The 23,798-nt window shown below is 42.8% G+C and overlaps 2 protein-coding genes across 6 annotated transcripts in view; one reads left to right on the plus strand and one right to left on the minus strand.

Annotated features, from left to right (window-relative positions):
• The first annotated feature begins 279 nt into the window (after positions 1-279).
• Positions 280-8,059, plus strand: PDCD6 (programmed cell death 6). 4 transcript variants are annotated; one of them, XM_068671270.1, is made up of 6 exons: positions 281-425; positions 2,053-2,114; positions 4,583-4,627; positions 5,447-5,599; positions 6,050-6,159; positions 7,511-8,059. In XM_068671270.1, the coding sequence occupies exons 1-6, from the start codon at positions 367-369 to the stop codon at positions 7,607-7,609; spliced, it is 528 nt and encodes a 175-aa protein (XP_068527371.1). In that variant the 5' UTR covers positions 281-366; the 3' UTR covers positions 7,610-8,059. The 4 variants fall into 4 exon arrangements, with proteins under 4 accessions (XP_068527372.1, XP_068527373.1, XP_068527371.1 ...); XM_068671269.1 differs by having other exon boundaries at positions 282-425; positions 5,447-5,605; XM_068671271.1 differs by lacking the exon at positions 6,050-6,159 and having other exon boundaries at positions 280-425; positions 5,447-5,605.
• LOC137850826 (uncharacterized) overlaps positions 6,119-23,798 on the minus strand; it is a 37,790-nt gene continuing 20,110 nt past the window's right edge. For both annotated transcript variants that reach the window (XM_068671267.1, XM_068671268.1), the window contains 7 exons: positions 19,321-19,342; positions 18,677-18,701; positions 18,042-18,080; positions 16,485-16,586; positions 15,702-15,807; positions 13,349-14,341; positions 6,119-12,620 (listed from right to left, as the gene is read on the minus strand). In XM_068671267.1, coding sequence (XP_068527368.1) covers positions 12,565-12,620; positions 13,349-14,341; positions 15,702-15,807; positions 16,485-16,586; positions 18,042-18,080; positions 18,677-18,701; positions 19,321-19,342 — 1,343 coding nt within the window. In that variant the 3' untranslated portion in view covers positions 6,119-12,564. The remainder of the gene's footprint in view (positions 12,621-13,348; positions 14,342-15,701; positions 15,808-16,484; positions 16,587-18,041; positions 18,081-18,676; positions 18,702-19,320; positions 19,343-23,798) is intronic.

Below are 23,798 nucleotides of genomic sequence, written 5' to 3' on the forward strand. Positions count from 1 at the left end.
GTGAATAAAAGTGGCAGTGGGTGTTTTTATGGCAGGAGGACACGCTGGGCTTTGTCCCCCCACACGGCGGGGTTAAGGGGTCCCCTTATCTCCCAGCGTTTGCTTGCGCCCCGTAAGGGGCGGGCGATGGGGGCCGCGGTCCCCTCAGGGCGCTGCCCCCTCAGGGGGGCCCCGCCCCCTTCCCGCCTCCTTCCCGCCCCCTGACGGCGGCGCCGTCGCCCTGGCAACGGGCGGGCGCCGCGCGCCTGCTCCCGCCCTGCCTCGGGGGCGTGGCCTCGGCCGCCTCGCCCAATCCGGCGCCGCCCTGGGCCCTTGAAGCCCCGCCCCGGAAGTGCGCGCGGGTCAGTTGGCTGCCGGGCGGCGGCCATGATGGCGGCGGGGGCTCCCATGCCCGATGCCTCGTTCCTGTGGGGCGTCTTCCAGCGGTGAGGGGCGGACGGCGGCTGGGGGGGGCCGGGGGGTGCCCGCCGGAACGGCCCCGAGTGCCGGGGGCGCCGGGGTGCACGGGTCCGGCAGCCGGAGCGAGGCCTGGGAGGGCCCCGGGGGAGCGCGGTGCGGGGCCGGGCGGGGCCCTCAGGGCTGGATCCTGGGCGGAGGGGGCACCGAGAGGGGGGGCACAAAGGAGGAGGGGTGGGAAAGTGTGGAGAGAAGCAGCCCTGCAGCCCCCCAGGGGAGTGCAGCAGGAGGGCAGGAGGTGCTCCAGGCAGGCAGCAGCAGTTCCCCTGCGGGCTGTGCAGGGAGAGGCCCCCGGTGGAGCAGGCTGTCCCCCTGCAGCCCATGGGTCCCCCATGGAGCAGATCTCCACGCTGCAGCCCCCCCGTGGGTGGAGGAGCCCCCGGTGGAGCAGGGGCACGGAGTGGCCGTGAAGGAGCGGCAGAGACAAAGTGTCAGGGACTGACCGCAGCCCCCTGTTCCCCCAGCCCCCTGTGCTCCTTGAGGGGGGAGGAGGTAGAAGAAGGTGGATGTGGGGGGGAGGTGTTTTTAGCTTGCTTTTAGTTTCTCACTGCTTAATCTCCCTATGCTGAGTTTATTGCACCCATGACAGTAATAGGTGAGTGATCTCCCCTTTCTTATCTCAACCCCTGAGCTTTTTTTTGTCACAGTTTCTCCCCCTGTTCTTTTGACTAGGAGAACGAGAGAGCAGGGTGGTGGAGCTTAGGTACCTATCAGTGTGAAACCACCAAATTGTCATGTTTTCATTAAAATGTCAGCTTAACTTTCAGTAGCAGCTCATTAAAAGTAAATCCAGTGATAAAATACCTAGAAAGGAAATAGCGAATAAAATGGGGAGTATCTTTTGTTGTTACAGTCCATGCTGTTTATGTCTGTGCTGAGTTCTCTATGTGGTTTGTGCCATTCTGGAGATGGGGAAGGAATTTAGCAGAAAGAACTGAAAAGCTGTAGAAAAGGACAAGGACCACAGGAATAAAAGAGCTGCTGCAGAGGGATCAACCGGGCAGGACTGGGAAGGGTTGAAACTGAGGAGAAACAAATCGTCGCTGGCAAGGGGAAGGTCATCCTGTGAGATCACCTTCAGATATCCTTCTGCAGAAGGTGTGCCCGTGCTTTGCTTGGGCAGAAATTGCTTAGCTTATTCATTTTGGGACAGAGCTCCCTTCTCTACGGCCATAGATGTGAGGGCTGCAGGGAAGCTGGCACCTGTCTACGCTTCTTTGTACTTTGAACCCTGGACAGGTGTCAGGGGGTTGCAGTAGATTTGTTGCAGTATTTCTGGAAACAGCTTTCTTCTAGGGGCTGTGCCCAACCTGTTCTGCTCTCCAGGTGTGTTCTTGTGTCTCTCGTCACTCATGTAGGTTCTGCAGTTTGCGTTGTACCTTGTGTCCTGTCCCAGAATGGCTCATCAGTCTGAGTGATGTGTTTAATTTGCAATAACCGTGAATGGTTTACCAAATAAGATTAATCTTTTCCATAAAGGCCACTAATTGCATTTTATTTAGTGAGTATGAACCAGAACGTTGAGGTCTTGTGTAACTGAAATGTGTAAATTTCAGCCATTTAAAGTTTGCCACTCTTTTCTTTTCCTGCCTCCAGGGTTGATAAAGATAGGAGTGGAGTAATATCTGATACGGAACTCCAGCAGGCATTGTCCAATGGTGAGTCTGTGAATGAGCACTGGGGTAGTTCGCTGTGAACTTAATGCTGAATTTCATGTGAGACTGCTTACTCGATGCCAGAATTCTTTTCTGATTGGGGAGGAACATTCTTAGCACTGATTAGGAGCATTTAATTGATAGGAAAAGGCTGAAAGGGAGGAAGGAAGTAGGCAATAGTCCTGATTTTATTTCATTGGTTTTTGCTGAGCATACTGGTCCTGCTTTTTGGATTTCAAGGGAAATTTTCTGGGTTTGGTGCATGTTGATAATGCCTCACAAATTCAATTCCTGTTGTAAACATTACAGATTTGCATGCTGGGGCTTAAAGGCATGTGCATCCCTTTATTTTTTCCAGCTCTGTTTCCTAGAAAGCATAAATACACACTGTGGTTTTTATTCCTTGCTGGTCACAACTGAACCTTTCCTTCTTAACCAGGGTCAGTGTGTGTGACCTGGATGAGGATCAGATGTTTACAGCCTATTTACTGTGTATAAAATATTTTCTTTCAGTAAGGTGCTGGAAGCAAAGATGTTTTTTTTTTTTTTTTTTTTTTAATGAGGCTTTTTTAAATTTATTTCCTAACGAAATAGAAAGATGCCCTCTGAATCTGGTATTAACACTTCTGTGGTGTCTGTCAGTTCCGTTCTGTAACGCTGGAATAGGAACTAGGGCGTGGTCAAATAACTCAGGGAAGCAAAATACAGACAGGATAATTTTTTCCAGTAGTCTTTTTTTTTTTCCCCTTTGGTGACTCAGAGTTGTTGCTTTGGGCTTTTTTCACTCAGTATTCTGAAAAAAAGCGTTTTGAAGCTGTGCACCTCTGAGTTTGTATCGAGTTCCCCCTCTCCCAAGCTTCAAACCCTTCATCCTTCTGGCGTAGCGTGGCTGAGAAGGGCTTAAGCTGGTGCTGTGAGCTGGCTGCAGGGCCGCAGACTGAGAGGCTCCTTTTGTCAGGAATCACCTGCCCAAAATAACCGTGGATGGCCCAATTTGGTAAAAATACAGTCTTGTAACTAATGTAGACTTACTAGAATATTTCTGTTTGGTAATATACCTGATGAATGAAAAGCAGCGTGTTGTCGCTGCTGCACCTGACTCATAACTGAAAGGCTGTTTTGAACAAATTCCTCAGCAGAAGCCAAGCTAACTGGGTTAAGCCGCTGTTTTCACATAAAATTCCAGGGTTGTACAAAATGCCTGGCTTCACCTGGCATTGTACATTTTATATAATTTAAATATCTCCTCATCTGATCAAATTTAAATAATGTAATAGCGATGGCTGACTGAACTCATCCCTTGTTGGCGGTGTAGGTTAGAGGTTTCAGTGCTTTGCAGATTTGACAGATCCCCACCCACTGAACTCGCTGTTCAACGAAGCGTTGATCCAGCTGCTGCCTTCCTTCGCTCCAGGGGGCCTTACATCTTGTACGCTCATGTCACAAACAACTCAGCACAGTCTTTCCAAAATGTATCCTCTGGTGGGTGGCTGTGTGTGGCCGGCCTGCAGTCTGCCACGGGCTAAAAGAACGGGAGGTGATTCTGAGCCATCCAAAAGGAGCGCACAGGTCTCACTGCACCCCGGAGTTCCCCTGTGCTCCACGCTCAGCTTTCCAGCACGTCAGGGTTATGCAGGTGACACGGCGTGGATCAGGGAGGGACTGATGATTGCTCCGTGAGGTTGTTTGCACAGTAAAGTCCTGTGCTCCCTTGGCTGTTGATTTTTATTTTCCTGTGCTGACTTGTTAACGACGGTGTCAGGGGAGTGGGAGGAAATCATTTTTCGCTATCTATTGGAACAAGCTGAAATCTGTACAGCTCCTTGGCGCTGGAGTTGCTGGGGTTTCCCTGTATGGAATCTGTTAGTCTCTTGGAAAATTTCAGCATAAAATAAATTAACTTTCAAACTGTGTTTTTACTTTTTCCTCCGTTCTATTCAGAATTAAATGCTGGCGCCTGTTAATAATTAATAATTTTAGACTTATCTCCTGACAGAAATCAGGGGAATCGTTGTTCTCTAAAATACTGCTTGCTCGAGCATTTTCAGAGCCATTTTTAATCTCCTCTGCTTCCCTTTCTGTTCGTGTGGAAATGGTCACACGGCCTGGCTGAGGAAGAGTTGTGCTTCCTGCTGCTGCCTCTGCAGGTCTGCGCTGATCATTCCTCCTCCTGCAGGAGGAGTTCGGGGCTGGTGTAAGCACCTACTCCCCGGCCTCTTGCTCCAGCAAAGCACGGGTCTCTCCACACAGCTGCACTCTGTGGCCTTTTTTTTTCCGGAACCCATCTATAAAATAAGAAGATAAACACAACCACCTCACAGGGGCTCTGTTGTAATGTACTGGCTCCACCTCATTTAGCTCTGAATCTGCTATTTATATTTCTTATGGGTTTTTTGTTAGCTCGTTGGTCAGTTGCGTTTTTTGAACGTTACTTAAGTCTCGAGAAACTAAGTGAATTCTTTCTGTTTCAGGCACGTGGACTCCATTTAACCCTGCCACAGTCAGGTCAATCCTTGGTGAGTGTGGGTGCGTGGCGCCAGGCAGACGGGAGGGATGCTGTCGGGGTTTGGTCTGTCAGACGAGTGAGAAAGCCCTCGCTGCTGAGTTGTTTCAGGGAAATCCAAGTATCACAGCACGTGTTCAGTGTGTGTTCCTGCTGTAATATTAAATATTAAAGGCCTCTTGAACCAGTTTGGCTGTGGTATTAAGAAGCTGGTCTTTGATTGTAAGGTGGCACGTAAGTTGTCACCTTTTTTTTTGTCCACACAGCCCAGTAGTTGTAAGATAAACCAAAGTACTGCCCCTTTTGAATAATAAACGGATGCCCTTTGTGTACACGTACACGCGCTTGTCAAAGTAGCCTGAGAGGATGTTACTCAGGTGTGACTCAACTGTTACTGGGGAAAGTGTCAGCTTAAATATTTTAGAGACATCACATGGCTTTGTCCTTGTAATTTGTTTTTACTAGTCTGCAATTTAATTCTGTGTTCTCCTCTGAAAAGCCCAAGTAGGCTGTACAACGCTGTACAACCTTTCTCTGTCACTGGATTACAAACAAAGCCCTAAATACTGTTGGACTGGAAATGAAAACCCAGGAAAAATAAATACCCTGTGATTCACTCTGGTCCTCTTATTTTGCTTCATCACTTCCTCCTTCAGTGGATGACTTCGCTTTTTTTGGCAGAACGTTCCAAGATATCACTTGTATTTTAGCCATTTCTTCCCTGTTTTCAGTAGTCCCCAAAGCAGTCACGCTTCCTTCTTAAAATAGTAGTAGCTCTTACTGAGTGTTAGCAGAGCTAAGGTTTTACACGGGTTTCTGCTTTCTCTTTCAGGCATGTTTGACAGAGAAAACAAGGGTGGCGTGAACTTCAACGAATTCACAGGAGTCTGGAAGTACATCACAGACTGGCAGAATGTCTTTCGAACGTATGATAGAGACAATTCTGGAATGATTGACAAACATGAGCTAAAGCAAGCACTAACAGGTTTTGGTAATTCATTTGTAATTACTGTTTTTATGACCGGGTTATGTCATCAGATGAGCTTATTGTCAGGGCTGCACTGCTCTGACAAAGGTGACTGAAAATAAAAATGAGATGGGTGAAATGCAGTAGGCAAAGGTAACTTTTCAAGATACTTGTTCCAGAAGCAGTTTGTTTTAAAATATGTTTCCTTTTAAGGAAAAAATGAGATGCATGTGGCAGTAAATGATTGTGAACCGTTTGTTCTGTCAGCAAAGTGTTAAGTCGCTTTAACCCACCCTTCTGTTTGCTGTGACTGTGTCATCGTTGTTGAGCCCGGTTTTTATTGCATGCACTTCGGCTGAAGAGCCGTGCTGTGCAGCACAGATATTGAGATGCCCACTGAAGCAGCTGGCTGTCTTCCTAGAAAGGCCGTGGTATTGGAAGCATTTTAAAGGACTTCTCTTTTCCAAGGTTACCGCCTGTCTGATCAATTCTACGATATCCTTATCCGGAAGTTTGACAGACAAGGAAGAGGCCAAGTTGCTTTCGATGACTTTATTCAGTGCTGTGTTGTTTTACAGGTAAGAAAGGAGATGTACTTTTGATGTCAACTGGAAAAAACACACCTTTTCTTAAACTTCTATGGTTCCCTTTAATTATATTCAATCTAGAACTTATAAATAACCATCCATTTGAAGTATACAGGAGGTGCTAGAAATACCTTAATTTACTGGCCTTGGCTTGTTATCCATTCGCATCACATATAAGTAAGCCTGAAACCATTTTTTGACTTCTTAAATGTTTTTATGGAGTGAAAAAATATAAAATAGTTTCAGTAGTTTTAAAAGGAAAGCATTTAACACTGTTTTCATTAGCTTTAATACACAAACATATTTTGAGAATCTTGGGTGTGTTAAAACTGGAGTGTGTCACGTCCCATGTTGCCCTCTTGAGTATACTCCAAAATAATTCTGATTGCAAGGACTTTCGCATCTCTGTTTAAGGCTCTGATCACAAAGATTTTGACCTAATACCTGAATTATCTGGTCTTCTGTCACTGCTATTTCTGCAAGGGCAATGGTCGTAAAAGGCATTTAAAACAAAACAAATAACAACAAAAATTCCAGTAATAGGAGTGTGTATGTGAATTTATAGAGAGGGAACTGCTGTTTTACAGGTACATCTTGTTTAGAAATAAATCGCTGAATTACTTCTCACCCTGAGAAATTACAAGCCCTTAAGCACTGATGCTTAAGGTTTCTCTAAGAATCTCAGACATTTCAGAAATACATGTAAGGCTTTGGGGAAAAGTGGACAAGCTGAATTTTAGCAGGCTAATCAGAGGGATTTTTTTTTTCTTACGCTGGCTGTTGTTGCAGCAGTATCCTAGCTATTTTCCTATATGCACCATGAAGAGGAGGGAGTGCTCTGTAAGTAGGGTCTTCATTATTTCCCTAAGTTTTGGTCTTCTCCTTTCAGCTTTACATCTGTAGCCATAAATCAAACGCTGCTGCTGAAACATAAGTTGTTTTTATATTAATTTGTAATATGAGCAAATTGTACTTTTGGTGACGCATTGAACAGATTTGGCCAAAAAGATGAGAAATGGACACGGTACTCATTAGATTCTGTCTCCAGATTGTTCCCACCTCCCCAGGAGCCAGCTATAAAAAGCTGTCTGCTCCATGAAGAAGTGCCTGGTTAGGCGTAGGTGTTATATCATAAGATACATCATGAACTCAGATCTGCTGCACAGCTCGAGCACAAGATGCAGCAGAGAGCTACCTCTAAGGCACGAAAACCATACAGTGCCTTCAGAGGGCATGCACAGCAAGCGTTCATACAGCTAGAAAATTCTCAGGGACAAGCAGAATAGCTGCCAGTTTGATTTTACCATGTACCAAAACGTGTGTTTTTCTCCCCATTTTTTAGAGGCTGACCGATGTATTCCGGCGTTACGATACGGATCAGGACGGCTGGATTCAGGTGTCCTACGAGCAGTACCTATCCATGGTCTTCAGCATCGTATGACATCAACGATTCGGGATTCTACCCTGGCACTGTACAGACTGGAGTTGCCAAATGATCATGTACTGAATAAGATTATGGATGTATTATAATGGATATAATTTCACATTCTTAAATTTTGTACGTTCGTCGTCACCTTCAGAATCTGTGCTTGAGTTGGTTTTCGTTTTGTATTACCGTAAGATCGACCACCTCTCGCTTACTGCAGTACAGAAAGCACAGAGCCTAGATTTAATCGGTGCAATGTCAAACCTAACTTTCTTCCACATATCCTGCATGAGGAAAAAAATGACTCTTTAGAAATGCCAAATTAAAATAGTGCTTGTTAGTTTGTCAGAGTCGGAACGCCGAAGTTGCACAACATGTTTTGCATGTGCCTTACTTTTCTAAGAGGTTAACGTATTAATTTTTAATACAGAATTTAAAGTTAAGTAAAAGTGCTAGACCAACTTACACAGCCTACTTTATTTTTGTAAAAGTTTTTAAGGGAATGGTGGGGGTTGTGTTTCTGTATTCAGTTTTCTCTGGCTCAGGGGTCCCTGCCACTTAACAGGGGTGGTCTTTTTGCTTTGCTTTGTATTTTTGCTTTCTAGCTGCCCCTTCCTTTCAGGGTATCCTTGGGGCATCTTCCAATAGAACTGCTTCTCATCTTTGTCCTAAACTGCATCTTCCGCAGTGAGTTCCCTACAAAAATAAACCTCTAGTTCCTCTGGATATAGTTCCCTCTGCTTAGTGTGCTCATTTACCACAATAATCCTCCTTTTTGTGGTGAAGCACTCATTCTGAAGTGGCCTTAAGCTGACAGTCAAGCATCCTCAAAACCTCAACCTCACCACTTGCAGATGGAAAACTGAAGCAGAAAAAATAATTAGGTTTCTTCTGTCACACACCAGCTCCTGCAGTAACTTTGAAGAAGCAAAGACAATCTTAGAGCTGCGCTACTCGAAGCATTTAAAGCTGTTACTCATCAGAACACGGCTACAAAGGTTAATAGCAGCCCCTGGTGACATTTCGGTGACGCTTCCTAAACACCTTTGTGGTGGGAAATCTGTAGGGAGCGACAGGTGCTCGCAGCAAAGCACTGGGGGCACCCAGAAGGGGTGCTGGGCCTCCAAAGGGCGATGGATTGCGTCTGGGAGGTGCTGGGTGAGGTGGGGGACAGGAATGGTGGCAAACACCAGCGACCGCCTCAACAGCCTACGACAAACTGCAGCTAACTTACTTCAAGGAGACCAGGGAGAAAGCTTTCCAACAAGTTACTGCCTGCACCTTACCTCCCCAGAACGCTGTGTATGTATGCGCTGTGTGTATTCCTGAAGGGAGGGAGAAAGAAATGAGAATACAAATTCCTGAGGGAATAAGGAAGAAAGAAAGAAAGAAATGAGCCCCGTATTTCTGGGCTCAAAAGAGCTTTCCTATTAAGTAGCCCCACTAAAAAGAGCTTCCTCGCTCCTTTCCCACTAAGGAACGTGTCTCTTTGGATCATACGTCTGACCAAATGAAATCCACTAAATCTGGGATCAAGAATAAGTCCAAGATAACAAAACTAGAACTAAAGCTGGTAGCAGAGAAATTACCCAGGTTGTGGCCTGTGAAGAAGGCAGCTTTTTTTTTTCAGCCAGTGTCCTCACACATCACTGATTGCTGTAGAACCACTAGAGCTGCCAGCACTTTCTGAGGGAGCCGTGCTGGTGTGGAAAATTACCAGTGTCCCTGGACTGGCATGGCTCTCGCCTCAGTGGGACACAGAGATCCTTCTGAAGGTGCGAAAGCAAGTACACCACAGCCCAAGCAACCGGCTCAAAGTAGGCCAGAGATCCCTCAAAGCCTGCTCTGTCCTGTTTTTTTTATCAATGGCCTTTTAAGGAAAAGCAAACTCGGTTCAAAGGGCTCTGCTGCAGCCTCAAAAATCTGACCTCAGTGCCAGAGCCACTGAGTGCCGCTGTATTAATGCTGCACTGAAGCAATGCAAGCACTTGGTGTGACAGTGCTCTGCAGAGCAGCAGTGCCTACCCTGCAAAGATGGTTTCCAAGGCCCTAAAGGACCAGAGCCTGGAACAGGGACAGGCAGAGGACTCGTTCTGCTCCAGTCCCGTACTACACGGGAGCAAGAGAAGGCAGAGAGGTTTCTCAAGCACGAGTAGCCAGAGGCTGACTCAAGGAAATTGGCCAATGCAGGGAAGTGAAACAGCTTAGGCAATCCTACTGTGGTAACTGCTAGGGTGGCGGAACTCCCAAGGCACTTGTGTGTGTGTTTTTTTTTCTTCCCCTCCATGAAGTCTTCTTACCTGGTGCCTTTGTGGGCACTGCTGGTCATGTGCCCAAAAGGTCAGCAGCCTGGATTTATGTTGTGCTTTTCCTGCTCTCAGTTGAATCCTCCTTTAAAAATGGCAGGGTTGAACTAAGTGAAAACAAGACGACCAGAACCCAAAGTCACGATCTGTCAGAAGACATGTTTGTAGGACAAGATGCTGGCTAGACAGAAAGAAGTGAAACAGGCACATTCCCTGGATGGATTGACAATGACTGAAAGAGAGACCCTGTAAAAGAGAACATTTCGAGTTGTAAATACCTGGCCCTCCAGAGGGAGAAGATGTCACAGAAACCCTCTGAACAAGGCAATGATGCCCAGCACCACAGTTCTACACAGCCCTGAAAAAACAAACCAAGCTTCATTACTCCTGTCACAAGGGCAAATGACCCCTTTGCAGAGTTGCATTCTGGAGGTGCTTCTGTCCATTCTTCCTGTACTTCACTTGACTGCTAGGAAACTGAACTCCACAGAGGGATGTGTTCCCGTGAAAATAAAGATACTGCTTGTTTGGCACAAGTCAGCTACACCTGCTTGCTGGTATAGGATGTGGTGGAAAAAAGTCTCTGAAATCAATTGTGGAGACAACAAATTTGGGAGTGCCAAGTGGCAGAGCCCAGGCCAGTATCAGTACAGCTACTGTACACTGAAGCTCTTAATTTTCAAAGCTAGGAAGTCTTTGGAAAGAAGAAAGATAAAAATAAAGGAGAAAGCAACGATGAAGCTGAAACTGGCTTAGCTAAGTGATTGAAGAAAACTGTAAAGAATAAACTGCTGGAGGACTGAACTGAAGGACTGGGAGCAGTTGCACATAAGGGGTAAGAGAGGCTTGCAGTGCAAACTGCCAACTTAAATCCCTAAATGCTCGTGCTTGTGTGAAAGAACCAACAGTCAAGCATATCAAGAAGTTCACTGATTTTGGTAAAAATTGAAGACTGAAACAAAGCAAGGAGCATTTACAAGACTAAATGCTTATCTACAGTTCAGGAAACCTGTAGTAACTCAGTGATGAAAAGCATTTCTTAGCTTGCTTACTATTCCGAATTGACTTCAAAATGCAGGAACTGTTTTCCCAAAGCAAGACCCTGTGCAATGAGCAGGAGCAGGAACTGTTCCCCAGAACAAAAAATAAGAAGGGAATGTGGAGGACGAAAGAGCATCTAAGTTGGGAAGAGCTCATCCAGCTACTGTATGCCACTGGAATATCCCAAAGGGAGTCAGAACTGAAGAAAAGTGACCTCTCTACAAAGATTCCAGCTGAAAAGGTCATAACGTTAATTTGCAGAGTTTTTCTGCAGTTTCAGTATTTAGTTGCACTACACTTTCTGGAGGAAAGGAAACAGGGTACAAGAATTAAGAATGAAAGTGGATCTTTTCTGCTGTGCAAGCAAAACAACTGTAGGAGGAGAATTTTAGAGAATCACATTTATATGCTCTATAATCAGCTGCTTTGTTGCCTTTGCGTTCAAATCTACATGTCAAGTTCCAAAGTCATTTTCTGTGAATGCAGCAGTATGACAGCTCATGAAGACAAACCCTACTCCAGCAGGGACAAATAAATATTCCAGGTATAGATGAGAAGAAAAATCATAGTCCATAACACAGCAGTGAAAAGGAAAACAGATGTTGGGGAGTAAGCTGTCTCACTCTAGTCCCTCTTTTTAGCCCCATGTACACTCTATTCAGTTACATACAGCAGACATCTACTGCTGGGAGTTCATGAAGTTACAACTCAGAGGTGCAGGGAGAAGAAAACATAAGTCTGGACCACTGATAAACATCATGAACTGGTGATTACTTCTCAGTTAGTATGTCATTTTGATTTTTAATTTTCCCTATTATTTTAAATAATTGCCTTATAGGTTCTATTATTTCTTAATATGTTTTTTTTTTCAATAAGGAAGAATGAAGAATTTTCTCTTTTAGTATGGATCAATTCAACAAATGAGTTTCTAAGTCAATTTGCAACAATTTCATTCTAAGCAGGATAAAAAAGTCTGCCTATATTGCATGTCCCTTTCCATTCTGCAAAAACAAAGGCAGGTAAAATGCCCCATTACATAACCATCCCCTAAAACCAATTACATTTTTCTCACACAGCATGACATTAAGCCAGAGAATACCTTTGCTGCAACACTCGCCTTTCGTTATCCTAAACAGAAATGTAGTGTATCAATTTCTAAAATATCCAAATTATAAAGCCTTACATTAACTGACCTTAACTTTGTTTGAAGGAAAATACACCTGCATTTTCATGCAACAGACCTGAATTTTCAGTGAGCTTTCTTCCTAAAAAGTTAACATAAAAGCAAACCTTTCTTTTTTTCTGAGTGGGGAAGGATGCTAAAAGGGCGATTAGCTTTTTCCTGACAGAATAACATTAACATATTTTCAAAAAATAACAAAAGATTTTTCTGCAATATACTAAGATATAACAAATACTTTAAAAAAGCCTAAACAAAATAGTGTTCACCTCCTTTATGTGCAAGTTTGTGTTCCAGCTACATTTACCACGTTAAAATGTTGAACTCTACCTCCCTTTCCCCTTCCAAAACCAGTCCCACAATCAAACGCAGTCTTTTCCTGAATGCCAAGAGATGAAGATGCTTGAATCTGATCATGTTTCCAGTTCAGCAGTCGTTGCTCCTTAATCTTTTCCTCTAGTTTCTACTAGCACATTGGCTAACGTCTGAATATCTATTTCTAGAAAGGGGAGATAAAAGAACGTGAAGTTACTTCTTTTTCATGTTATTTCACATCATATGGCACAGAATGTTAAAATGAAAACGTTACTATTCACTAAATGTTCCTAGCTGTAGTACCATGAGCATAGTTCACATCTGTCCAAACTCCCCCCCACTGACAGCTATCTATCCAACTGCCTTTAAATGTTTTATAATCTATTTCCAAACCACAATCATCCTTTTTAACGTTAAGGAGTATTTTTGCAATAATGGGAAAAACCACGTTTTCATGTAATGAACCAGCTCTCTGACACCATTTCTGGCTTGCTGTTCCAAGGTGTTTGATCCATTTTGAACACTTTCGTCTACTACAGTGCCACCCTGCACGCATTCCAATACTTTTTTCTTTATGCCAACACATCCCCTCCCTACAGTGGCCACCCCTGCAGTACAAACTCCCACCATGACATAAGATGCTAGCTAGCAAGATGACCCAGTACAAACATTTCAGTTCAGGACTTTTTTGTGCTATCAAATTTTTCCTCTGACTTACAGCCCTATCTAAATGCCAAGTGGCAAAGCCTCCTCAGAGAGGCAATTACTGCTATTCTTCATCCGATACAGGCGCTGATCAGAATGGACTCTACTCTGAACTAAGCACATTATCTCTGCAGCACATGATCTCACATTTATTTTAAGCACATATGTTGATGTAACTCACTTTACAAGAACTAATTATAATCTTACTTTGAAGGGCTGGATAATACGGAGCTAACTGCTTGAGCATCCTGGTCATTGCAGGTATATCATTTCCTCCTAGTCTGTTCAAAGTGTTAGGAGCAAGATCGACAGCGTCTTCATCAAACGTCGTGTCTGAGCCTCTGAACTGCTGGTCATCTCTGTATGAACCACCGCCAGAGAAGGGATGGTGACGTGAACCCCAGTCACTTCTGTGGCCTGACTTCTGATGCCTATATTCTTGACACCTAGTTTCCCGGTTCCAGCTAGAATCCTGGTTCCACCTAGAGTCCTGGTTCCACCTGGTATCCTGGTTCCACCTGATGTTCTCATTCCACCTGCAGTCCTGGTTCCACCTGGAGTCCTGGTTCCACCTGGTGTTCTCATTCCACCTGGAGTCCTGGTTCCACCTGGAGCCCTCGTTCCACCTGGAGCCACCTCTTCCTGAAGAAGCAGAATGTGCAGAAGACGTACAAGAATTTGCAGGCCCATCACTCCTGTAACAGGAATAGCTCTGCGAAGGATAGTTTGTTGAGTATCTTCCAGATGAAGGATACGAAGAATTGGGATAGGGTAATCCTTGATCACTTAAGCTCCTTGCTTTTGTACACGTTTGTTGGTTCCTCCAGTTTGTACTTTCCTCACCGTATGGCAGTCTGTTGTCGGGGAGCTTACTTCCTTGCACATCTTTGGGCATATATTCTGCTGAGTACTCACTCACCGAATTTGTCTCATACGAAGAGGCCTCATGGGCCAAATTACTGCCAGAAGCAGATCGGCTGAACTGTCTCAGCCATTCACTGATCCCACTGGCAGGACATCCAGTCTGAAGAGCAAAAGAGTCCCTGAGTGCAGACATCATTGCAAAGTCACTAGGTCTTAGTCCATAGGGAGATGATCTGTCATCCCTTTGGTAACCGTATGAGTTATCAGGAGCAAAAGAATCATCTGCAGAACACTGTTCATACTGAGATGAAGAACCTTGATTCCAATTAGAATTTCCTAAATAAATAAATGAATTAATAAATACATAATTTTAAAAGGGCACTAGAAGTTAGTAAGATATGAAAATACCAACTGAAAACACAACTACTCGGAGGTTTTATGAAGGGTTCTTCTCACATGTCTTGCCTTTATGTCTTACATGAGTCCTTGCATCTTTTTACCCCAAATCCTCGCGTTAAAATAGGTTAGACAAGGTTTTCACTCACATGTTCTGATTAATTTTCGCATCAACCCACACGGCATGAGACTGAATGTAATTAGAATAGTTTATATACCTTTTTTGTTTTGATTTTTCTTCCAATTCATTAACTACAAGTGGGACAATTTTTTGCAAAAGAAACTCAATAAGCCCCTTTTGGTCTGACTATTTACTGGGTTAGCAAGTTTTTTTTCCTGGGTTAGGTTTTTTGACCATGTTGAACAACGGACTCGATCCAATTAATCCCTTCAACTAATAAATCATCTCAATTCAACTACGCTTTACTGTCAAAGCATCTTAAAAATCAACCACTGGAATTATTTGAAGGCCTCTCAGGTAAGATGTACCTAAAAGTGCTCACGAAGATCAGGATACACTAACTGTATACCTTATATACAGTTATAAATTATAAAAGAAGTATGAATATAAAATATATTAATATAATTAATATTATAAAATGCTATTATAAATATTGAAGTTAGCATGTCTCAAGAAGTTAGCACTTCTGATAGCAACGTGTGCATTTTGAATATGAAATAAAATGGGTTAGCTAAAATCACGTTATTTCCTCTCAGTGCTTGTTTTCTTATTAAATCTATCGGTTCTGCAGTTTAGAAGAAAAAAACAAATAGAAAAGATTTACAAAAGTTAAAGCCTGTAAATGCTCTAGAGGTACAGTCAACCAACAACGTGCCAAAGCTCTACTCTAGCAGCTCACCCTCATGTCCTTTTTTATTGAGTTTCTTTTCACCCTAAGACTTAAGGGAAGCAGAGGGAGGCAACTACTTAGCAGGCCAGCAGCCTAAAGAAACAAGCTTAAAATCTCTTTCATTGCATCCCTGGCAGAGGTATTCACTCAATGTAATTTAAGAATGGCAACTACCTCTTTGAAGATGCCTTGACACACCAACCTTCACACTGAGGGCAGGCAGATGTTACTGCTTGCGTTTCCTGTAACCTCTGTTTATGTAATACTATGCAGTGAGTCAAGGTTCAAGTCATGAAGGCTTTAGAAAAAGATACCCTGAATGGACTCAGAGGAAAAGACACGTGGTTCTCCAGTAAAGAAGTACTATGGCTGGCCATAAAAGCAAATTTTTGCAATTTACACAGTGTTAAGAACAGACTTAAGACAATCGAACAACGTGCCTACATTACCTTTGGATTTTCCATATGGCTTATACAGTTTTGGGATGTTTTTTCTTGCTGGAAAATCATCTTGAGATATTGACATCAGTGGCCTCAGACTGTTAGTATAATTAACCTAGATAAAACACAAGGTCAGAATGTCTGTTTTTAAACTAAAATCTTGAGCACTCAAACAAAAAAAAAAAGCAATTTCTCCATAGAAAGTTAGCAGAGTACTATTTTAGGTGACAGCAAACTCCATATGAATGACGTCTTGCTCTGTTCACTACTAACACACTGAAATAAAATTTTAAAAATTATTTTTTTGTAAGAGGTGTGTCTCTGGAGAAATATATAAAACTGGTGTACATGCAACTCCCGTCTCTAGCTGGGGAATGCGGAACGGCAGGCTCAGCTACTGCCTGAGATTAAATGACAAGAATTTTTAACTACCTCATGAGAACTGCAGTTTATGCACGTGTCAGAATGTGGCACGAATAGGAAATACAAGAACCAAAATACTGCAAAGCCCACATCAGCCACTATTAATTCAACTTCCTTTCAGCCAGTCTCCAGCCCCTTCCTTTTTGTGGATCTTTTTCAAAGCCCTCTCCTCTTTTCAGTTCCAGCATAATTCATTAGGTTTTAAATGATTTCGAGAGAATCCAGGCTGGGCACTTGCATGCTTCCTTTATTGTTTTCAAAAGATTCAGTGTGAATGTAAATGAGAAAGGTCTTCAAACTTATCCAGAAGCATTCTGTATTTTTAAGCAAATACCATGATGTGAACAGCAAAACGATTAATTTACTTACTGCTGCTTTCTTTTCACAAAACGACTTCAAAGCTTCTGTAAGTTCCTGTGTAATGTGAACAACGAGTGTTGCTTCTGAGTCTGAGGTGATGTGAAAAGTCTCCTGTTGAAAAACACGGTAAGAATTGCTAGCTCATTAGGATGCCAAAGGGTCACCTACACAAACAGACCAGCTATACTTTGATTTTGGTGTAACCAAAATAGTTATACTATTGATTTACATATAACACATACACATATACATCCATACACACACACATCCATGAAAAAATAAAATCGTGAACGTAATTATGGCCTCGTAAGAGGTAAGACATCATCCTTGGTTCTGTGGCAATCCCATACTGTCAATCATGAACATTCTGTGGCAGATGGAGAAAGGCACAAGTCCTAAATCTATGATGTCTGTGTAGAAAACTGAATAAAAAGTCATCTTGAGCAGCTTCATCAAATGGCTTTGATTCCCTAATTTTAGTAACAATAAGATGAAAGTTGTTACTATAATATCCTAATGTATAATATTGGGAACCTGAGATATCAAAATACACTAATATATCTATATAAACACAGAACAGCTCTGTTTACCTGTCTTTTTAATGTCCAATCAGAAGGAGTAATAAGTATATGAAGTTACAAGTGATTACAGAAAGTTACAAGAATATAGAGTAGTCTTATGCCACAAGGAGTAGATGTGATACCTCTTCATTAGACAGAAGCCAGTAACTGTCTACCAAGCATTTTCGGTAGTTTACTGATTATCCCTAGATTGTTTTTTCTATACCTTTTCCTAAAGTCACAAGTAACTACAGACTAAAAGATTTAAAAAAAAAAAAAAAAAGACTGAAAGAGAAAAAACATTCTTCAGCTGGTAATGAAGCACACATCTCACAACGGTCTACTTGTGATTTCAGAGTAGAAACAAGCAATTCAGACTCAGAATGAAATGTTGTAATTGCTTTAGGTTCAGTATTCAAGAGAACAAGACTTTGATGGAATAAAAAGGCAAAGATACATGGTCAGATATTTCCACAACATAAGCCTAAAAGGCAAAACAAGGTTTATTACGCCACTGACAACAGCAACAGAACAGATAAAACTTCTCCACCCCAATATCAACAACTGTGCTCTATTATCACTCAGTTTCACTTGGCTGTCCAGTTCTGCAGCAGCAGCACTGGCCACAGCACCACAGGCAGCAAGAACCGGCTGGCTCAGGTCCTTCACCAACCCTAGGAGGTAGATACGGGCAGCCAACAGCACTTGAGCAACATCAGTACTGCTAACGCTGCTTGTCAGGGTGGCTCCTCAGCAAAGGGAAGAGTGATCCAGGGAACAGAGAGAGAGCTCAGATTTAATCCAGCATGCTGTTCTCAGCCAATGTTAAGCTACAGCTGCTCTAGCTTTTTCAAGAGCAAAGTCCACCAAAATGTACCTTATAAATTAATGCTGTGGTCAGATGAGTTTGAGCAGTAATCAACGGCTCCTTCACAATATTCGCTGATTCACACAGTGAAACTCCACAACTGTTCAGACTTACCAAAGTCTTACTCTACATACGTACCAAGAACTCTAAAGCTTTCTGCTTCCGAACAGGATCATTCTGTGGGATTGGGGAAGAAAAAATTACAAGATTGAACTCTACAGCATTTGTTGCAATATCTTGTACAAAACAAGATGCTTAACAATAAAAGTCAACCCAAATGAAAGATGGTATTTGTAGGTCACAGCTGCAAACACATAACATTAAGCCTCAACAGCCCAGTGCTGCTCAAGACAGACACTAGAGAGATCATTTAGGGTTTAACCTATGAATTAGAAAAAAATAGATCATAAATCTTAGATGTAAGATTTAAACCAAACCTTCACCTCTGATCTGAAGAGGGGCAAGGCAGTGGAGACTGCAGCATAGCTTGGGAGATTTGGCCTACAGACACTGAGTTTCAGACTTGGTGATTTTAAATAGTAATTATGTGAGCTAAGGTGGGTCAGCATCCTGGCTTATGGTATTAATTTTCCTTGTGCTGTGATGAACATAAGACTCCGGTCGTTAGGTCACTTATTTTGCTTCTGGACTAATATTAGTAAAACAGCAAAAAAGCCAAAGAGTAAAAGCTTTTCAGAAAAAAAAGAAAGCAAAGCAAGTGTAAGGAAACTGCTAAAATACAAGGCACTTGCAGAATTACTACCTCTACATACCTCATGCTTATGATCATCTTCCCACCTTAAAAAGAAAGAAATAGAAATATTAAGATGCATTCTAAAGATTACTAAAAAGTTAAGCTTCCTTTTTGTATCTAGGATCAAAATATTTACATTTCCAAATTTATTTAACTTACCAATACAGAATATATTTTTCTACAACATATCTAAAACATTGTATTTCTTAAAGCTCTTTACTCTGGATCTCAGAAAACAACAGTAGTACTGATGAACTTTACACATCAGCTAAAGGAGATGACTTAAGTAAAAGTAATGGTGTTTTTTTCCTTCCTAAATGAACAGGGGTGCCTTTTCTACAATTTAGGCAATGGCATCACAGAGAAAGTGGTAACACCTTGAAGTTTGAATCGCAGTGTCTTTGTGCATCAGACTGTTACTGAACTGCATAACCAGTAAAATATTTTAAAAGTCATAGCTACTTATAAACTGAGTATCGAATTTTATTTCAGGTTACTTCCTCACAGGCAGAAAGCAACACTTTACACAAGATGAAGAACTACAGTGGAAAGACACTACATTTTCCCCATATGTGACAACGTTTGTTACAGATCTGGTTAGTAAGTAAAGTGATCTCGTTAAAAAAATCCCTTTCGATTCCCCCGTGGAGGTTGTATTCTCACCTTGCTTTCTTCTTTGATGGGGCTAGAAAATTAAAAAGAATGATTAGCACCAACATAGGGTTTCTACCGTATTACTGCAATAAAAGCACTACACAAAACAAATTGTTATTGTCCCTAAAGTGGCTGCAGTGTTTTAAAGGACTAATAATCTTTTTTGCCAGCACAGTCTATAAGGATGAGGAAGGAGGGAAAGCTCAGTAAAACAAGGTAGTCTGTTTAAGGCAGTAGCTGTGCCTCAGAGTCAGCTACTGCATCATACGTAACTTTGCATTTCTTAAGGTGTTCCAGGGTAAGCAACAGGACAAGTTATAATTCTTAAGACAAATGATGTATTTGCCCCTACAATACATAGCTGAAAGACTCATGTTACTGCCTTCTGACCACCTGCTGCTGAACAAATACTGATGAGCTACAACAAAAATTAACTGTAAGATGAGGACGCTGAACACTAGAATCATTTTCCCTGACTTATGCAATTTATGCTATCTTTTCAGTAAGCCTACACTTGTTCTTTCCCTGCGTGCCTTCAGATCTGGTTTCTTCTCTGCAGCCATATTTTTGGTACAAAAAGACAGTAATTAGATCACATCTTTAGCTGCTGCCTTCTCCACATTATCAAACCAGCTCCCTGAAGCTGTTCTCCACATTATCTGAACCAGTCCTTGCATGATATTTGTAGCTGGTGAGTCCTCTGCTGTTTCACCACAAATTCACTGAAGTTTCTTATGTCTACAGGACACTGTTCCAGAAGTGGCCTAATGAGTTCTGAGAAGAATGGAATGAACACTTGCTATAAACTCTTAATAACGCAGTCCAGCATGCTGTTAGCCTTCATTACACCACGAGTGCATTGCTGATCTGTGTTCCTATCGTGGTACATCAAACCTTGCAGGTTCTTAAGATCTGCTCCCTAGCCCAGCAGCATCCAGTTTGTATCCAGCAGGGTGTTGCTCCATCCCAAATGTAAGGCTTCACATGTGCTTCTGTCAAACTTCAGATTTCTGACAGCCCATTTCACCAGGTTTCTGAGACCCCTCTGCAAGGCAGCTTTGCTCTACCACATACCAGGCATTGCCTTCAGTGGATGTCACCTGCAAATCTGACAATGGTGTATTCTATCCCATTATCCAGGTTGTTAATGAGCATGTTAAACATTGCTGGCACCAGGATCAACCACTGGGGAGTGCCACTAGCAAGCAATCAGCACACTTTAAATCACAGACAACTGCTTTTTGAATCCTGAATAACCTGAGATCAGCCTCCTTTTATCCACAATGTAGTCTTATCGTATCTCCTCAATTTGGCTACAAGAACTGTTGAGTAAGACTGTTTTGAGAGCTTTGCTGTAGATAAAATGACATCCATCCCTCCTTCCGTGTCCACAGAGCCAGCCCATGCTGTTGCAAAAGGCAATTGTCAAGCCCAGTTTCTCCTTGGTAAATCCACACTGGTTGTTCCCAGTCACCTTCTTGACCTTCACCCACCAGTAAATGATGTCCATAAGGCATCCCCATAATTTTTATAAGGTCTGGGTCAGCCTGTAGCCACACACTTTACTTTTGAAGCTAAGCATATTTGTCTGTTGTTTTTTTTCAGGTCACCAAAGTACTCCTCTGATCACCACAACCTCAGACATTGGACAGCAGCTCCCTCAACACCAGAAGCACCCCATTTTGTCCCGTGGACTTCCACGTGTTCCATTTGCCATTCCCTACAGTGACCCTTCTCTACAGTGGGTAATGCCATGGTCCCCTAGACTTTACAGCTGTGCACGAAGCCCTCAGAGCAGACTTTGTCAGTAAAGATGAAGGCAAAGAGAGCAATAAATAACTCAGCCTTTTCCATGTTCTTTATCGCTAGGTTACTTGCTCTGTTCACAGCAGGCCACATCTTTTGACAACGTCAGACAGACTGAAGCCTTCCTTTTGACCTCCAGATTCCTTTCACCTCCAAACAAGCTTCACCTTCTTAATTCCACCCCAAACTCATCTGGAATGCCTATACAGTTGTTCGTGTCAGCCTGCCTCTGATTCTGTGTGCTTCCTCTTAGCATTTAAGATCAGTTAAGTTCTCTGTTCAACCACACCAGCCACCTGTTATGCCTCTCTATATTCTCACATTGCAGAACGGATCGTCTCTTTTCCTTAGAAGGTTCTCCTTGAAGACTGATTATCTCTTTCGGGTGTCTTTTCCTTTTAAGGCAGTCTCTCAAGGGATGATGGATCAGTTTTCTGAAGATGAAGACTGTTCTCCTGAAGGCCCTGGTCATTAATCTGGTACTTGGCTTCCTCATTCCCCTGAGGATTTTAAACCGTCATGTCATGATCTGCCTATGGATAACCTGTTTCAGTGCTGTACTGCCCTCTAGGAAAGACGTTTTTCCTAAAGCCTTTCAAAATGCCACTTGCGGCTGCAATCTTGTTACATTGCCTGCAATTACCAACCACTTTGTCATCTTTGTAGCAGCCTACACATACTTGAAGGGCAGTTCCCAGATCACCCCTTACCCTCTTCTTTCCCATCTAAACAAACCTCTAATCCTTTTCCTAGGTACATGCTCTGACCCGAGTACCTCCACAGCCCTCTTCTCCAATTTCTCCATCTTCCCCTTGACATAGAGGGAATAAAATTGGATGCAGTATTCTAAGTTTGGCCTTCCCAGTATCAAATAACAGGGAATACGAATGTTCACCAGTCTGTTGCCTGTGCCCACCTGCAGTGTCACAACATGAGATTTGCCTTATGTGAAATGAAAGCAGTCTCATTTGGCTCATATTCAGCTTGGCACCCACCACAGCCACCAACACCTTTTTAGCTGACTGCAGTCTGTCATTTCCTACCCTGTACTGATGCATGGAGTTATCACTTCCCCACTAAAGATACAGACAAGATTCTCCACTCATCTGCTCTAATTTCAAGCAAGGAATAACTCAGTAAATCTGTTGACTTCTTTCCAGTTTCCAGTTGTATTCTGTTGTAGCATTAATAGTTGTTTTTAGGAAGAAAAAAATGATGCAGGCAGAATTCAGAGATTAAATTAGATCGGAAATTCAAGTCCTATAGTACTACATTGTGCTCATGCATACTCTCATACTTCTTAAAAGAATGTTATAAGGCTTTCAGGCTCATCAACTCTCTACCTTGAGTAACAGATTACAGGAATTATCTTAAAATGATGGCATCTTCAATTTGAAGCTCAAAACAAAATACAGATAATCTTTCTTTAGAAAATAAAGAAAATTTTCATTGAAAAAGAGCAACAAACCAATCCTTCCAAGGCATCTCATATATATATATATATATAGGGATACATAACCCTATCTTGGTTTTCCATATGATCTCTGCAGCTGCCAAAATTTGGTGTTAATGTCTGTTTTGTCACTGACAAAGTAGTACATGCCACCAGATGGCATCACCTAATTACATCCTCAATCTCACTCTTGCTGGTAGAAGGGAACTTTGAAGCTAGAAGTTATTCTTTGACAATACAATCTACTCTAAACACACAGAGCTGCTAAACCAATAAGCATGATTCCCTTCTAAATAAGTAGAGTGGTTTTATTTTCGAATGAACTTGCTATTGTCTTTACCACCTAACCAAAGCAGAATTTAATATTGTACAGCACAACACTTCACTCACTTAAGCCAGTTAACTCTTCTCTGTTCGCTGCAGTTCTTCATATTCTGTAGGATCACGATTTGTTGTTGTTGTTTGTTTTGGGTGTTTTAGTTTGATACCTGATCATCTCTTTTCGGTCTTACAGAAATCAGCAGACACTGATGTCAAGTACTATGAAGTCCATACCACCTTCCTCAGGTTACAATGCGGCCTACCTGAAAATGATTTTGCCCCTATATTGCCCCTCTCAATCACTAGGAATCTGGATCATCTTTCCTCTGAAATTTTAAAAATCTTTATGGATTATTATCATAGAATCATAGAATATCCTGAGTTGGAAGGGACCCTTAAGGATCATCAAGTCCAACTCTTGACACCGCACAGGTCTACCCAAGTTCAGACCATGTGACTAAGTGCACAGTCCAATCTCTTCTTAAATTCAGTCAGGCTCGGTGCAGTGACCACTTCCCTGGGGAGCCTGTTCCAGTGTGCAACCACTCTCTCTGTGAAGAACCCCTTCCTGATGTCCAGCCTAAACTTCCCCTGCCTCAGCTTAACTCCATTCCCGCGGGTCCTGTCGCTGGTGTTAATGGAGAAAAGGTCTCCTGCCTCTCGACACCCCCTTACGAGGAAGTTGTAGACTGCGATGAGGTCTCCCCTTAGCCTCCTCTTCTCCAGGCTGAACAGGCCCAGTGCCCTCAGCCGTTCCTCGTACGTCTTCCCCTCCAGGCCTTTCACCATCTTCGTAGCCCTCCTCTGGACACTCTCCAACAGTTTCATGTCCTTTTTATACTGTGGTGCCCAGAACTGCACACAGTACTCGAGGTGAGGCCGCACCAGCGCAGAGTAGAGCGGGACA

Source organism: Anas acuta, chromosome 2 (genome assembly GCF_963932015.1).
Source record: "Anas acuta chromosome 2, bAnaAcu1.1, whole genome shotgun sequence".
NCBI classification, from domain to species: domain Eukaryota; kingdom Metazoa; phylum Chordata; class Aves; order Anseriformes; family Anatidae; genus Anas; species Anas acuta.

Excerpts from the sequence above, each read along its gene's own strand:
- PDCD6 (XM_068671269.1), top strand. The coding sequence starts at position 367 with ATGATGGCGGCGGGGGCTCCCATGCCCGATGCCTCGTTCCTGTGGGGC. Across the intron at positions 426-2,052 it reads CTGTGGGGCGTCTTCCAGCG|GGTTGATAAAGATAGGAGTG; the intron begins GTGAGGGGCGGA and ends TCCTGCCTCCAG. Across the intron at positions 2,115-4,582 it reads CCAGCAGGCATTGTCCAATG|GCACGTGGACTCCATTTAAC; the intron begins GTGAGTCTGTGA and ends TTTCTGTTTCAG.